This window comes from Lynx rufus, unplaced genomic scaffold (assembly GCF_022079265.1).
Source record: "Lynx rufus isolate CCGP_SWC_20201006 ecotype Redwood Valley unplaced genomic scaffold, mLynRuf1.p SCAF_7, whole genome shotgun sequence".
Lineage (NCBI taxonomy): Eukaryota > Metazoa > Chordata > Mammalia > Carnivora > Felidae > Lynx > Lynx rufus.
Genome location: NW_025814889.1, coordinates 11,105,818 through 11,123,289, shown reverse-complemented (window position 1 = coordinate 11,123,289; position 17,472 = coordinate 11,105,818). Strand labels below are relative to the sequence as shown.

The following is a 17,472-nucleotide window of genomic DNA, read 5'->3' as shown; positions in this document are numbered from 1 at the left end:
TAATCTACAGCTGTCAGGAATCTCACTCTACCTTGACATCCCACACTGTCTTAGTACATCCAACAAGAACATTTCTCCCTATGTGTAAAATACTTTGTCTTCTCAAATAGATGGTTAGTCCAACTGAGGACAAATGGCAAACCATGTTCTCTTTTCTTCCTGTATATTTCTAATGTCCAAAACAATGCCATATATGCAGATGTCCAATAAACTATTGAGGAAATACCATTCTACTCTTACAGGGTCATTTCTTATTTTTGTTCATTTGTAGCCTGTTCTCCATATGAATCAGAGAAGACACAGGGAAACAGCTCTAGAGTAACACACTTTTACTAAAAGTTTTCTAAAATTAACTGATTTTGCAAATGTCAATTGGGGAAATGACAGTGTGCTTTAGACTGTTTTATCAGATTTAAATACAACCATGACAATGAACTACAACTTCCATAGAGTAATTTAGGAGTTGTTTATTTGTGTCATCATGGGTTATAAATATTGAGGATTTAAGCATGTTGTCCAAATGTCCTGAAAATATGATGGTTTTAGCCTGAAACTTATGAGAAGCTGAAGATGAAAACCAAATACCCAAGTAACTCCAAGAGAAATGGAGGTGAAGCTTTTGGAACCCCAGGATCTAAAAGTCTTGACTCTTATCTGTGACTTCCTTCCTGTATAACCCCTAATTTCTTTCAACTGTAGTTCCTCAGTTTTGTAGAAGGGATACGATTTCTATTGTCAGTCAAGGAATTTTTAAATAATAAAATTTCAGAGGTAATTACAGTCAGGCTAAAAGAGGTTATGCTTTAGAATATTTTCCTCATAGTATGCAGACAGAAAACTGAGCAAAATGGTCCTTTTTTTAAATGGTTTATTTATGTTTGAGAGAGAGACAGAGCAAGTATGGAAGGGGCAGAGACAGAGGGAGACAGAGGATCTGAAGCCGGCTCCACGCCGACAGCAGAGAGCTCAATGCAGGGTTCGAACTCACGAATCATGAGATCATGACCTGAGCTGAAGTCGGACGCTCAACCAACTGAGCCACTCAGGCGCCCCCCCACCTCTTTTTTAATGTTTTATTTATTTTTGAGAGATAGAGAGAGCAAGTAGGGGAGGGGCAGAGAGAGAAGGAGACAGAGGAAAAATGGTTCTTAAGGAAGAAAAATTTATTTTACAATGAATATGTCACCTGAGACAAAATGAACATTTTTTTCATGGTTGTTAAAATTTCTATTCACTGAATATCCCATTTAAGTCTGCTCTTCATTGAACATGAACTTAATTAGCATAGATATAAACAGGATACAAATATCACATTATCGAATTTCTCTGAGAAATATCATAAAATATTTTTATTTTACTTTGTGATTATATTTTTATCCCATACTTTCTAATGAGAGTATTTGATTTGGAATTCTTTAAATGGTCCCTTCCCACAAGGTGATTCAAGATGCTGACCCGTGTTGCAATCATGATTGAGAGTAAGAAGGTTAAGATACAGGAGACATCTTCTTTTTCAGAAGACACATTTGATGGCTTGAGGTGGAGAAGTGTAATAAGATACCAGAGATGAAAAGTTAGAAATTTGGAGAAATCTAAACTGAACTTAAAAAAAATGGAAAAAACAAACCAGTTTTCCATCTCATTATGTGCTTAAACTTTGAAATGTTTAGCCAAGAGATCTAAAAAACATGACAGTGCTTTTATGTTTTTCCAGTTCAGTATACCACATTGAAAACCATTCTCATTAAAGGGACCTTTGTAATTTTACCGATTTACATGCATGGCACAAAGTTACGTGATTTATAAGGCTTGACACAGGAAGGAAGCATTAAGGTGCATAGGGATAAAAAAAGGATGTGAGTTTTACAGAAATATTAAATCAATACACTAACGCATACGTTTAAGATGTGAATCATGAATCCACTCCTGTGGCCAGAATAACCTACACATCGATTCTGAAAGACATTACCAGCTGCCAGGAAAAGTCCCCCAGCATGTCCTCCATCACCTCTGAGAAAAATGTCATCGCACAAGAATGGTAGATGGCCGAGTCTCTGCAGCACCAAGCCACATAAAGCTACACCATTTGCTGCCGTTTAGTTATGTTTCCACAAAGTTTCAGAAGTAACAGACTGGGTTGGTGATCTCTGTAAATCCCCAAGTACCTGGTGCTGGGAAGTCTCCAGCATCAAAGTTAAAAAGCTCCTTGAACACTGTGAATGAACATCACATCACGTTGTCATACCTTTCAGAAGTAAGACTGACTGACCAGGAGCTGAAATCCCCACATCAGATACCCAAAGTCAATTAAAAATATCAAGATAACAATTTAGGGGGGAAAGAGACTATGTAGCCCACAAATCAATTTCATTGTAGCTAAAACTCCTTAATAATACTGTGCAAAAAGATTATACATCCAGAGATTTGTATTGAATGGGACCGATATATAAGGACAACGGGTGAAAACAACTATCCTGAAAAACACGAATCAGAACTAATATGGTTTTGCTGCAGCATTTGGTGAAACATTCTTCACAGTGGCTGGAAAGCAGCACTAGATATTATGTCAAAAGAAAATACTGATAGTCACAATGGCAGAATTAATGTAGTGACACGCATCAAGCAAACGGAGAAGTAATGTTGAGGCCATCTGGATGGAGCTGCAAATTCCAGCTAACAAACTTTTCCTAACGAACTTTTCCACCTAACGAACTAGTTAGCTAATGAGAAAGAGTGGCCTGAAAAAATCTGGTTCATTGAATTAGCTCTACAACTCAGAACCAAAACAAAACACTGCTGTACCTTTAAGGCTACAATGGACTGGTCAGATTCATGTATTCATGGATAATTCATGCCCTTGGCTATTCCACATACTCTGATTAAACTGCCCCCATGAATCCCAACATCTTAGAGGAACATAGGCTTTTCATGTTACCTAATGGAAGGGGAGAGTACAGAAGCAAGCCTTTCTTTTCACGGAAGTTTTCTTAAAGGAAGTAGTAGTGATTCGAAGGACACCATCAAGCAAAGGTCTTGGTGAGGACATCTTCATGCTGCTGCAGGTGAAGGGCGCCAATTCCTACAGCGGGTGCTGGCAAAGAGGGTCGGCTCACGAGACGGAGCTGTCATTGGAGCAGAAAAGAAATAAAATGGCATTTGAACCTGATGAGAGCCCTGCTTCCTTCTCCCAAGGCAGTCCATGCATTTCTCTTAGCTTGTTTAACCACAAATCACCTTTTGGGCAAAATAATGAGCTACCTAGAATAGACTGGAAGGAGATGTTTGTCACAACTAAAAACTAAATTCCAGGCACCATGAGGTGAGATGAATTCTTGAATTATGTCCTGTTCTTCAGTAATTATTAGTTGGTTTAACCTGCAGATTTTCCTAAATTAGAACTATCTATAGGTGAAAATGACTTGGGCCCAGCAAACTAGTAACAAATGTGTAAACTGAGTCCTGATCGAAGCAGAATAGGAAGATAAAGAGAAGTACATTTGCTCTTCTCATTGTTCTTCCCTTCCTACAACATGATCAGGAAGAATTTGGCCTTTGATGGATGCCAGCTATGCAGATGAGCCTGGGACAAGCGTTACTGGGCACCTTTTCTCCCACATTGTAAAATAAACCCGCTCATCACCCTGCTCCCCAGGGCTGGATACTGAGCTTTGGGACAAGGCTTCTGAATGGAGTAGTGGGAAAAGTAGACGACAGGGAAGGGCTTTTACTGTTTGAAGGATAATCATTTTTTTCTTACATGATACTAGCATGTACACATATGTGTCTTTCTTGATAAACATGCAACATTTTATTCTGAGAAAAGAGCCTAAAATTAGATTTTATGCTTTTGTTTATCTTTAAAACAACTGGAGGGGTGCTTGGGTGGCTCAGTTGGTTAAACACCCAACTTTGGCTCAGATCATGGGTTCACGGTTCATGGGTTCCAGCCCTGCATCAGGCTCACAGGGGACAAACCCATTTCTTGGCACTCCAGGAAAAAATAACACACATACACAAAACATTACAAGACAGAAAGCCATTACCTTGCAGGCCAGTTGCTTTTCAAACCTGGGAGAAACAAAGCACCATGGACCCATGTTCTGAGGCTCCTCCTGACTCCAAATAAAATCTATAACAGAAGAAAGTTCATTTCAGTATTCCAAGTAAATGTACAATAACACACACACACACACACACACACACACACTCTATACATATATATATGTATGTATATATACACACAGTGAATACATACATACACTATGTATCTACACACACAGACACATCATATCCATTTTTATACACATATGTACATATATAGCGTGTACGTATGGATAGCTCTCCTCAAGTAAATATATGCCTTTCCAATATGGCATAGTGTTACTTGGCTTTTTTTTTTTTTTTTTGACAAATGCATAGTCGTGTATCCAGCACCTCACTTGTGATACAGAAAAATTCTATCAATCCCCCAAATTCCCTCAACCTGGCCCTTTCAAGGCAACCCCTCCACCCACCCAACCTCTGGCAACCACTGATCTTTCCTCTCTCCCTATAGTTCATGCCTTTTCCAGAACATCAGATAAATGGAATCATATTATGTAGCCTTTGGTTCTGGCTCCCTTGAACTGGCAAAATCCATTTGTGATTTTGCCTGTAGCCATAGGTCACGCTCTTATTCCTGAGCAGTAGGTATTGTAAGAATGTAACATGGATTATGTATCCATCCGCAGGTTGAAGGATGTGCTGGTAGCTTGGGGCAATTATGGATGAAGCTGCTATAGACATTTTTCTGTGAACATGTTTTCATTCCTCTTGGACAAATACCTCCAAGTGAACCGCTGGGCTATACGGTAACTCTGTGTGTAACCTTGTAAGGAACTGACACATGTTTCCAGAGCGACTACACCAGTTTCCATTCCTTCCTGCAGTGAATGCAGGTTCCGGGTGCTTTGCTTCCTCATCAGCCTTGGATACAATTGATACTTATTGTTTTAATTTGAGCCATTCTAATAGGTGTGTAGTCGTATCTCATTTGGGTTTCACTTGCATCTCCCTTATCACTGATTATAGTTGTGCATCTTTTTTTTAATGGTTGTTTGCCCTCCCATTCTTTGGTTCAAGTCTTTTGCACATTTTAAAAACTTGGATTATTTGTTTTTCTTACTGTTGAGTTTTGGACACTCTCTGAACAATCTGGATAGTCCTTTGTCACATATGTATTTGCAAATACTTTCTCCCAGTCTGTGTCTCGTCTTTCCATTTGCTCTGCAACACCTTTCAGCAGTGCAAAAGCTTTTTGCTTTGATAAAGTCCAATTTTTCTGTTATCTGATGTTTAGTGTTACATCTAAGAACTTTTTGCCTAACGGAAGGCCACAAAGGTTTTCTCCTAGAAGTTTTAGAGTTTTACGTTTTACATTTAGGTCTGTGATCTTGGGTTAACTTCTTTACCCAATGCATAGAGATGTCCAGTTATTCCAGTCCAATTATTGCAGCCAAAAAAAAAGCCTTGCCTTTTACAGTTACATCTATTTATCCAAAGTAATATTATAGCAGAGATTACCTCCAGCCTCTCAAGAAATGACATGTCTTAAGTGAGAGAAGGGGAGACTGAAAGGGATACCAGAAAAGACAAGGAGACATTGGCTCTAGCAGTATTTTTTTTTTCATATTTCTAGAGTCCAAGGTGGTTTCCTAATGACTCTCTCTGCCCCCAAACCTCTTTTCACGTGAGATAGCTGGAATAGGTTTCAGGTATCTGAATCCAGAAGAATCCCAACAAGACCAGTGCCATACCTTTAACATGTTTGTATTTGCTCATCTCTTGCTGTAACGAATCCACTGGGAAAGGACAGAGTTCTTCTACTCGGATGATGGCAAAGTCACCCTTCTTGGCCTCCAAGGATTCTCTTTGCTTCAGTAGGGCATAGAAATGTTTGCCACAGCAGAACACTAGACTCTTAACACTGTTGGGTAGAAAAGGGACAATGTGGTAGAGGAGAAATGTCTGAAAGAATTGTATCAGAAAAGGAGGAAACCACGCAGATGAACATGCTTCATTACTGAAGGAGTGGGGGTCTCTGTAGTTGGGTTCAGTCTCATGCTGTGCCCTGGCAAGTCTTATCCAGCAATGTATGCCTCTTCCGCACATATTCTAACTCCTACCCCACGGATGCAAAGGACTTTCTTCTATCAGGATACTGGAGATTTGGGTCACTTTGGGCTCCTTAACATGAACTAGTTTTCCCACTAATTAAAATTCTACCGCAGAGTATGAGAACAGAGATACACATCAAATTACTTTTTGGGATCCACAGATGAATCACCAATGACCGGCTTGAATGTTGTTCCTGGTGTCATTTCGTGAAGACTTGATACGGCTGCCTAAGGAGAGGGAAAAAGGCCACAAATCTAGCAGCTGAAGGCAAGGAGCCGAAGGTGCCTTACTTATAAGGGATCTTTACCAAGAAATAACAACAAATTTCCCTCCTAGCATTATATGTAAACATGTGTACTAATAAGCACAATATTTTTCCCAAAAATATCGATTCTGTATATTTCAGAATAAAATTATTTGTTCAAAGTGACTTAAAATTGCCTATTGTCTGATGCCACAATAACATTTTAAGAATCAACATTTCAGTTCAATCACACTTTAATATCCATCAAAAGTATGCTTTAATTTCTTGGAATTGGAGGGGGCAGTTCATGGAATCTGTGAATGAAAACAGCTCAGCCAGGGCAATGATTTCTGTCTTTAGGATTTTAACCATAATTTATAAGTGAAACCTAATGAGTCACAGAACAAACCAGGAACAATACACAAACATTTCTGTGATGAAAAGAAATGGTATTAAGGAGTTCAATTTAAATAAGTACTTGTTGCAAAGAACTCAGAATAGACCATTAATGAGGGTAAGGTTGGGGATTGGATTCCATTTCCTCATCTAGTTCATTTCCCTATAGTCTAGTCCCAACTGGGAAGGTGACACTTTGACTGGGCCACTGATAGGCAGCCTCGCTGACGCAAGACACTGTGATGTAACCTAAAAAAATAATATTAGCGAAGAGAATAAAATAAAAATGAATATATGTTATAAAATAAAATGTATTATATTTATATATTACATATGAGTTATAAATAGATACATTATATATAAATATATATTCTTTATTTATTCTTGTTGCTCAATAATGCACAATAGAATCAATCTTTCTCCATCTTGAACCAGAGCCCTTGGTCAGCTCACACTTCCTATGGTGGGAATCAAAAGGGGCTGGAGGGGCACCTGGCTGGCTCAGTCAGTAGAGCATGTGACTCTTGATCTCTGTAAAGAGCTCACTAAGAAAAAAAAAAAGGAGCTGGAGTTGAGAGCTGGGTGGGAAATTGGGGTAGAATTTAGGTACCACTTGACAGGCAAACTCCCTAGAGCCTTGAGTCGTGTTTGTCACATGGTAAGTCATCTCCAAATGGGCCATGGAAACAAAGAGTGGACTTCTATTCTGCTAGATCACTTGTACCTACTGGTACAGTAGCTAATTTTCAGGAAGAAATCAGACTTCAATAACGGTGGTACTCACTTTCAATTACTAAAAGGACTTATATGTTTAAGGAAGATAGTTAACTACTTAATAAGAGTACATTTTGCTTGAAAATTTGTAGGAAAGCTATTGATATTTTAAAGGCTCCAGAGCAAGGCCTCACTTATTTCATAAGTTATAGATTAGACATGGGGAGAGGAGAGGAGTGGACAACAACTAGGGCCAGAATTAAATCTAACTCTCAGTTACAAACAGCAAAAGAAATTCTCAATAAAATTTCCGATAGTTCATTCAATACTTAGTAACATACATATATTATATTTAATATGATTATACTCTTTTAGAGCAATGATTGAGGGAGCAGGTGACAATCTTGCAAGTACAATGAAAGTTGGGTGAAGAATCCCAGGTGTACATATTTCTTAGAAATAAATTAATGTGTATTATGACTTGGCCCCTTACACGTTGCCATTTCAAAATATCTGTGTCAGGGGCTCCTGGGTGGCTTAGTCAGTTAAGCGTCTGACTTCGGCTCAGGTCACGATCTCACGGTTAGCGAATTTGAGCCCCTGTGTCGGGCTCTGTGCTGACAGCTCAGAGCTTGGAGCCTGCTGCAGATTTTGGGTCTCCCTCTCTCTCTGCCCCTCCCCCACTTATGCTTTGTCTCTCTCTCTCTCTTTCTATCTCCAAAATGAATAAACATTAAAACATTTTTGTAATTAAAAAAATTAAAATTAAAAGATGTTTCTAAAAATTTGTTTTAATGTTTATTTTTGAGAGCCAGAGTGAGACAGTGCGAGCAGGAGAGGGGCAGAGAGAGAGGGAGACAGAATCTGAGGAAGGCTCCAGGCTCTGAGCTGTCAGCACAGAGCCCAACACGGGGTTGGAATTCATGACCTGAGCCAAAGTTGGACACTTAACCGACTGAGCCACCCAGGCGCCCCTAGATGTTTCTGTTTAAATACAACGAGACACAAAGGGAAGTGGGGGGGGGGGTTAAATAGGTGATGGGGATTAAGGAACGCACTTGTCATGATGAGCACCAGGTGATGTATATGGAAGTGCTGAATCACTATATTGTACACCTGAAACTAATGTAACACTGTATGTTAACTAACTGGAATCAAAATTTTAAAAAGGCCAAAACGTTTTAAATAAATAACATTAGATACAGAAAATAGAGGCAAATGCATATAAAAACGACAGAAGGAGAAAGGCTTCCTAACCAGTTGTTTCTACTTACAGGGAACCTGAGTAACATCTTCGGAGAAGCAACAATGAGGGGTTTTCGGAAATTCCGGACCATCTGTCTCCTGAGCAAGTGGAAATACTGTGCAGGAGTAGTTGGGTGTACCACGAACATGTTCACTGTGTCTCCATCCACCCCCTCTTCTACACTGTCACACATCTGGGAGAGAAATGAAAGAAACAAGCAAATGTTCCGATCATCTAATTCAATCATAAGGACACGGCTGTCCTAAGGGAAACCCATCTGTATACTCATGACTCCCAAACGATGTCTTCCGCATACTCATCCTATATTTCTTCCCAAAACTGTAGTTTTGTATTTCACATGTAGTCTTTAACTAACCTTCAGTTTATTTATTTCTGTAATCCACTTTTTATAAAATCATTTTTCTCTATTATTACCTATCAACATAACTATCCATCTATCTACTGTTCTACAGTAGACTAAACTGTCATCTAGCTATACATTTATCTGCACATATGCTAAAATAATTAATGATATTCGTGCACTTAGGATAATGTGTACAGATTACACATCTGTGACCTGTACGTGGACACACATCTCCATTTACCCTGAAATGCATCAGCAGATAATACAGATTTATAGATAGAAGAATGATAGATGAGTAAATGTGATAAAAACAAGTACAGTATAATAAAATATTAGTGGTAGAATCTAAGGGATTGGCATATGAATGTTCACTGTAAAATTTTATAACTTTTCTGTATGTTTGAAAATTTTCTTAATACTAGGAAGTCATATGCATAAAAAGACATAGGTAATGATCCTTACCAAATATTAACTGTGGTTATTTCTGCATGATTATTGAAACATTTTTTAATGATCATGAATCACTTTATAAAAAATACTATAGTTACTCAAAAATAATTTTTTAGGTAAAAATACAGGCTAGGCCACACTCTGAAGAATCTGATCTGGTGTTGGTCCCTGGATCTCTATCTACAAAAAGCTCTGTAGATGATTTTCATTATCAGCATGGTTTAGAAACCACTGATCTTTTCCATACAAGAACCACTTTTTTGCCATAAAACCACGACACTAATATACCCAAGGCATCATGTTGATAAAGAATACTGGCAGTGCCTTAAACCCGTTTCATTCAGATACTACAAGGCCTTACAGTTTAAGGTACATATTAAGTATTCACAGGAGGTAGGTCTCTTTCAAAGCACCTAGGAAGCAGCGAGCGGACATACCTGCAAGAAACGCTCTATGCGACAAGAGGAGTGGTCGGGTCCAGCCCCGTCATACCCATGGGGAAGCAGGATAACAATGCCGCTCTGAAGGAGCCACTTGGCCTCCCCTGGGAAAGCACGTGACAGGGAGTGAGAACTCTCCGAAGCAGGAACAGAACCGTCTGATGTGACATGAGTAGTGACACAAACGTTACTTTGCCGTCTTATCCCCTAGAGTCATTTTCCATTCTGTGTGCTCTCCAGCAGTGTTACGCGCTTAGGAGGACAATGTCCATCTTACCGGCTGAAACCCTATATGACACACTCACTGAACGGGCTGTGGCAGATGAGAGACAAATCACGAGGTGAATGTACCGGTTTCAAGGACAGCATGGGCCTCTCTGCTTCCTTTGCAGACACGACTCCTACTGAGCACTGGTGGCTCTTGTCTTCCCCCCACAGCACCAATTACAACACAGCCCACTGTCCTCAGGCTGCAAGTGTGGACACTTCTGGATAGTCTCTGGACATGTCAAAGTCCAGTCTCCTCAAGGCACTTTTCTTCCCTACAACCACAAGGTCACAGAGAAACACGGCCAGAGGGACGAGTGGAGTGCAAAGAATCCAAGGGGGTTGGTTACCCCCCGAAAATGGGGTGATGGGGACTCACACTTGTACCTTACATACTCTGATTTTTATAATAAGTAGGTTCTGCTTTTGTAAATGATTATTAAAAACAATAAGGGAGCACCTCGTTGGCTCAGTCAGTTAAGCATTGAACTTTGGCTCCGGTCATGATCTCAGGGTTTGTGAGTTCCAGCCCCTCTTCCAGTGGGTGAGCTGGAGCCCTGATTCCGGTGAGACCTGCTTCTCTCTCTCTCTCCCTCTCTGCCCCTCATGGGATTCTCCCTCTCTCTTTCTCCCTCTCTGCCCTTCATGGGATTCTCTCCCTTTCTCTCTGCCCCTTGCTCACATGTACCCTCTCATAAAACAAAACAAAACAAAACAAAACAAAACAAAACAAAACAAAACAAAACAAAACAAAACAAGGGGTGCCCAGGCGGCTCAGTCAGTTAAGCCTCCGACTCTTTGGCTCAGGTCATGATGTCATGGTTTCGTGAGTTCGAGCCCTAGATTGGGCTCTGTGTTGACAGTGCAGAGCCTACCTAGGATTCTCTCCCCCCCCCCCCCCACTCACACTGTCTCTGTCTCTTTCAAAATAAATAAACTTAAAAAAAATTTTTTTTAAAAACAAAACAAAAAAATAAAGATGTCCCACTACCAGCTTTCAGATAGTTGAACATCCTTGGGTTGAGGGAAGTGGATTTTCTTTTCTTTCTTTCTTTCTTTCTTTCTTTCTTTCTTTCTTTCTCTCTTTCTTTCTTTCTTTCTTTTTAACATTTTTATTTAATTTTGAGATAGAGAGACAGAGACAGAGCATGAGCGGGGGAGGGGCAGAGGGAGAGAATCCAAAGCAGGCTCCAGGCTCTGAGCTGTGACATGGGTCTCAAACTTATAAACTGCAAGATCATGACCTGAGCCGAGGTCAAAAGCTCAACTGACTGAGCCACCCAGGCGCCCCGAGGGAAGTGGATTTTCAAGGCTGCCATTCACTCTGACCACAAATCTCTACTATGTCCCCACTGCCTGCTTGCTATTCATGTCACAGTTATGCAACATGCCCCAAGTGCCGACCGTAAAGTCAAACTACCTAGGAGCTGGCAGGTACATGCCCTTCTCCCTACAGCCAAGCACACTGCCCTGGAGAAAGTGCTGCCTGTACAGTGACCGAGTGGCCCCTAGCCCTCCAGCAGCTTCTGTAACCATCCAATAGCTGTCATGCCCCAGGAGATGGCAGGGCAGCCCCTAACTCTTGTGGTACAGCAGTTATGGCCCCGTCTCATTCATGTTTCCCCACGAGGCTGGTGCTATGCACCATTCCACATGCATATGCTGACACCCACCTCCAGAGATGAACGTGTCAAAGATGATCTGAGCACCATTGAAGAAATCGCCAAACTGAGCCTCCCAGATGGGCAGTAACCTGGGGCTTTCGATGCTCATCCCATATTCAAATCCCAGGACAGCCTCTTCTGACAGCGGGCTGTTGCTGATCTAATTAATACAAAGGAAGAGAACAGAAACACTGTCACTGCAAGGAAAGCTGGGGACATAGATCAGTCAAGGTAAAGCGTCACAAACCTCTCAAAAAGGAGGAAGGGCACAGAGGGGAGCTTTCTTTCCAGTTATCTCCTCATTTCTTGAGAAAGGACATCTACTGCTCCCTGTGAGTGACGCGTGTGGGGGAAGGTGGCACAAGGAAAGGGGGAGAAGAATGCAACGTGGGCAGTAAAGGCGATCTTTAAGGATAAGCAAAATTAACTTCTTAGATGATCTACCTTGATTAGTTAGAGTAAGATTGTGTCATACAAGCTTTTAAAACACATATCACAAAGCAAAGGGGGGAAAGTTACCAAAAGAAGGCCTACCTTTGGTTAGAATCCATTATTCTAATATCCTATCTGCACAATAAATCAAAAGAACCGTCACAGCATGTTAAGATAAAAAAGAAAAGCAGAACACAAAATTAGATCTCTGAGGAGGCAAAAGAGGACAATTAAACGCAACGTGATTCTACTCAGTCGTATGACCACATGGGTGGATCTAGAGGGTACGATGCTAAGTGAAACAAGTCAGACAGAGATGGACAAAAACTATATGATTGTGCTTAAGAGAAACAAAAAGACAAACAAAAGTGGAAACAGACCCATAAACACAGAGAACAAACTGGTGATTGTGGAGGGAGGAGGAGCGGGGAATGGGCAAAATGGGTGGAAGAGTATGGGAAGTACAGACTTCCAGCCATGGAATGAGTAAGTCACAGGGATGGAAGGTACAGCATAGGGAGCATCATCAATGATATTGTAATAGCGTTGTTAGGTGACAGACGGTAGCTACACTTGTGAGCGAAGCATAGCACAAATAGACCTGTCAAACCACTATGTTGTACACCTGAAACTAACACAACTTTGTGTGTCAACTATACTTCAATTTAAAAAATAACAAAATAGGGGCACCTGGGTGGCTCAGTCGGTTGTGTCTGATTCTTGATTGCAGCTCAGGTCCTGATCTCACCATTTGTGGGAATTTTACCCTTTAAGCTCGTAGCGTCTAGCTTCTGTTCTCACTGCTCCACTAAAATGGCTGTACGTGAAGTCAACTCTTGACTTTCCAGTGGCTAAATCCAATGGCCATGTTATTCTTCCTCATATTTGACTTCTTTCTTCTTCAGGTCATGACACAGTGACTCCTTGTTCTCCTCCTCCTCTGGATGCTCTCTAGGGAAATACTTTTCCCCTGCCAGCCCCTTAGAAGCTCTTTTTCCCAGGACCCTATCCCTTGGCTCTCTTCCCATTCTGCTCTCTCCCAGGGAGATTCTCCCACCCTTGTGGCTTCAATCACTTCACCCTGATGATGTCCAAACCTATATCTCAAGATCAGATTCCTTCATTAAGTCCAGACATACATATCTAATTGCCTTTCTGTAATGGACGGAAACTTGTATGTTATTCAGCCACCTCAAAGTCAAATGTTCAAAACTGAATCCATCAGCTTTCCTTACCAAACCTGTTCCCCCTCTTTATATTTGGGTGAGTATCACCATCATATAGCAATTGTCCAAGTCAGGAAGCCAGGAGATAAGCGAGACTAGTCTTCCGCACTCCCTCCATCTACCGCTAAGTCCCATAGCTGTTGTTTGGTAAATGTTCTCAAATCTGGTCCCATCTTCTGTCTGCACTGCTATTGCCCTAATTCAGGTCCATGTGATTTCCTGCCTAGACTATTGAGAAGCCTCCTTAGAAATTGTCCTATTATGGGGCACCTGGGTGGCTCAGTCGGTTGAGTGTCTAACTTTGGCTCGGATCATGATCTCATGGTTTGTGGGTTCGAGTCCCATGTCAGGATTTGTGCTGACAGAGCAGAGCCTGCTTTGGATTCTCTGTCTCCCTCTCCCTCTGCCCTTCCCCACTCACGCTGTCTCTTAAAAATAAATAAACATTAAAAAATTGTTTTAAAGAAAAAAAGAAATTGTTCTGTTATACCTCAATAAAGCTGGGTGGATACACCATCTGAAGTTCTCATCCATCTTCAGCTTCCAAAGTACCATGGGGAGGGTTCTTTCTGATACAAAAATCTGATCGCCTGTTCAAAATTCCTCCATGGTTTCCTACTTACATAACATTCCGAGTCTTTCACAAGGTGGGGAGTCTGGCCAGTCTCCTCTTCCTGACTCCTGTTTCCACTTTGCAACTTAACCTCCAGTCACATGAAGCTATTTGTAGGTCCTGTCTTCTCACTTCACAGGCTTTGTAGGTATTATGGTGTCCACCTGGAATGTTCTCTCTATAGGCATCAGACTAGGCAACTCCTTATGTCCTTCCAGGCCCAGTTCAAATCTGCCTTCCCCTCCCAAGGTTTTCCTGACTTCCCAAGTAGATTCTCTGCACCTTCTCCTAAGCATTCATTGTCATTTGTACTCATGTATACACATATCTACTTTCATTTCTTGGATTTATTAATTCTTTTATTTATTCCAAAACATACTTGAGATGGCTCATAAATATATATGATGTACAATGTGATGATGTAAATGTACATAGAAAGAAGATAAAGATTGAGACACAGAATAAAGGGGAAAGACAGCCTGGTGGCTTACAGTCACCAGAGGTCAGTGGCCTCCACCTCTTCCTGGGAGCCATTACTGACAGAAGAATGTGGCTCAATTGCAGAATTCACGGTACACACACCATAGAGACAAACCACTGCTCAGTCAACTCAGTCAATACCAGGAGCAGTACCAAGAGCAAGCACCAGTTCCTCCCAGGGTCCTTCATATAAAGGACATGGTTTTAATAGAGAAAAAAACTGAGGGTTGCTGGAGGGGTTGTGGGAGAGGAGATGGGCTAAATGGGTAAGGGGCATTAAGGCATCTACTCCTGAAATCATTGCTTCACTGTATACTAACTAATTTGGATGTAAATTTTAAAAAATAAAAAATAAAGTTAAATTATAAAAAAATAAATTTAAAAAAAAGAAACAAAAGAAATGAACAAATAGAAAAAGACACGCACAAAAACAGACTATTAAAGAAGAAACTAGTGGTAACCAGTTTTTACCACTTGTAAAAACTGGTTTTACCAGTGGGGCATGGTTTTACCAGTGGCGGATGCGTGAAGTAGATGAAGGGAATTAAGAGTACACTGATCTAAGATTAGTTGGCCATACATTTGTGGGTCCACTTCTGGAGTCTCTATTCTATTACATTGGTCTATGTGTCTGTTTTTGTGCCAATATCATGCTGTCTTGATGATTACAGCTTTGTAGTAGAGACTAAAGTCTGGGATTGTGATGCCTCCTGCTTTGGTTTCCTTCTTCAATATTTCTTTGGCTATTCGGGGTTGTTTGTGGTTCCATACAAATTTTAGGATTGCTTGTTCCAGCTTCAAGAAGAATGCTGGTGCGATTTTGATTGGGATTGCATGGAATGTGTAGATTGCTTTGGGTAGTACTGACATGTTAACAATATTTATTCTTCCAATCCATGAGCACGGAATGTTTTTCCATTTCTTTTCTTCAATTTCCTTCATAAGTTTTCTATAGTTTTCAGCATACAGATCTTTTACATCTTTGGTTAGGTTTATTCCTAGGTATTTTATGATTCTTGGTGAAATTGTGAATGGGATCAGTTTCTTTATTTCTCTTTCTGTTGCTTCATTATTGGTGTATAAAAATGCAACCGATTTCTGTACATTAATTTTGTATCCTGCGACTTTGCTGAATTCATGTATCAGTTCTAACAGACTTTTGGTGGAGTCTGTCAGGTTTTGCATGTAGAGTATCACGTCGTCTGCAAACAGTGAAAGTTTGACTTCATCTTTGCCAATTTTGATGCCTTTGATTCCTTTTGTTGTCTGATCGCTGATGCTAGCACTTCCAACACCATGTTAAACAACAGCGGTGAGAGTGGACATCCCTGTCGTGTTCCTGATCTCAGGGTGAGAGCTGTCAGTTTTTCCCCATTGAGGATGATATTAGCTGTCGGCTTTTCATAAACGGCTTTTATGATGTTTAAGTATTTTCCTTCTATCCCGACTTTCTCAAGGGTTTTTATTAAGAAAGGATGCTGTATTTTGTCAAATGCTTTTTCTGCATCTATAGACAGAATCATACGGTTCTTATTTTTTCTTTTATTAATGTCATGTATCATATTAATTGATTTGCAAAAGAATATCCAATGGAAAAAAGACAGTCTCTTTAACAAATGGTGCTGGGAGAACTGGACAGCAACATGCAGAAGGATGAAACTAGACCACTTTCCTACACCATTCACAAAAACAAACTCAAAATGGATGAAGGACCTGAATGTGAGACAGGAAACCATCAAAACCCTAGAGGAGAAAGCAGGGAAAAACCTCTCTGACCTCAGCCGCAGCATTTTCTTACTCGACACATCTCCAAAGGCAAGGGAATTAAAAGCAAAAATGAACTACTGGGACCTCATTAAGATAAAACGCTTCTGCACAGCAAAGGAAACAATCAACAAAACTAAAATGCAACCAACGGAATGGGAAAAGATATTTGCAAATGACATATCGGACAAAGGGCTACTATCCAAAATCTACAAAGAGCTCACCAAACTCCACACCCGAAAAACAAATAATCCAGTGAAGAAATGGGCAGAAAACATGAATAGACACTTCTCTAAAGAAGACATCCGGATGGCCAACAGGCACATGAAAAGATGCTCAGCGTCGCTCCTCATCAGGGAAATACAAATCAAAACCACACTCAGATACCACCTCATGCCAGTCAGAGTGGCTAAAGTGAACAAATCAGGAGACTATAGATGCTGGCGAGGACGTGGAGAAACGGGAACCCTCTTGCACTGTTGGTGGGAATGCAAACTGGTGCAGCCGCTCTGGAAAACAGTGTGGAGGTTCCTCAAAAAATTAAAAATAGACCTACCCTATGACCCATCAATAGCACGGCTAGGAATTTACCCAAGGGATCCAGGAGTGCTGATGCATAGGGGCACTTGTACCCCAAAGTTTCTAGCAGCACTTTCAACAATAACTAAATTATGGAAAGAGCCTAAATGTCCATCAACTGACAAATGGATAAAGAAGATGTGGTTTATATATACAACGGAATACTACTTGGCAATGAGAAAGAATGAAATCTGGCCATTTGTAACAATGTGATGGAACAGGGAGGGTATTATGCTAAGTGAAATAAGTCAGGCAGAGAAAGACGGATACCATATGTTTTCATTCATATGTGGATCCTGAGAAACTTAACACAAGACCATGGGGGAGGGGAAGGAAAAAAACATTACAGAGAGGGAGGGAAGCAAACCATAAGAGACTCTTAAAAACTGAGAACTGAGGGTTGATGGAGGGTAGGGGAGAGAGGAAAGTGGGTGATG

At 40.7% G+C, this 17,472-nt stretch overlaps 1 protein-coding gene across 2 annotated transcripts in view; it reads right to left on the bottom strand.

The window, feature by feature from the left end:
• Positions 1 to 1,142: 1,142 nt before the first annotated feature.
• Positions 1,143 to 17,472, bottom strand: part of DHTKD1 (dehydrogenase E1 and transketolase domain containing 1) — a 51,813-nt gene continuing 35,483 nt past the window's right edge. Inside the window, exons 11-17 of one of the 2 annotated variants that reach the window (XM_047066188.1) lie at positions 11,951 to 12,101; positions 10,008 to 10,168; positions 8,785 to 8,949; positions 6,301 to 6,383; positions 5,796 to 5,965; positions 4,044 to 4,129; positions 1,143 to 3,122 (exon numbers count right to left, since the gene is read on the bottom strand). In XM_047066188.1, coding sequence (XP_046922144.1) covers positions 3,021 to 3,122; positions 4,044 to 4,129; positions 5,796 to 5,965; positions 6,301 to 6,383; positions 8,785 to 8,949; positions 10,008 to 10,168; positions 11,951 to 12,101 — 918 coding nt within the window. In that variant the 3' untranslated portion in view covers positions 1,143 to 3,020. The remainder of the gene's footprint in view (positions 3,123 to 4,043; positions 4,130 to 5,795; positions 5,966 to 6,300; positions 6,384 to 8,784; positions 8,950 to 10,007; positions 10,169 to 11,950; positions 12,102 to 17,472) is intronic. The other variant, XM_047066189.1, reaches the window with a different exon arrangement.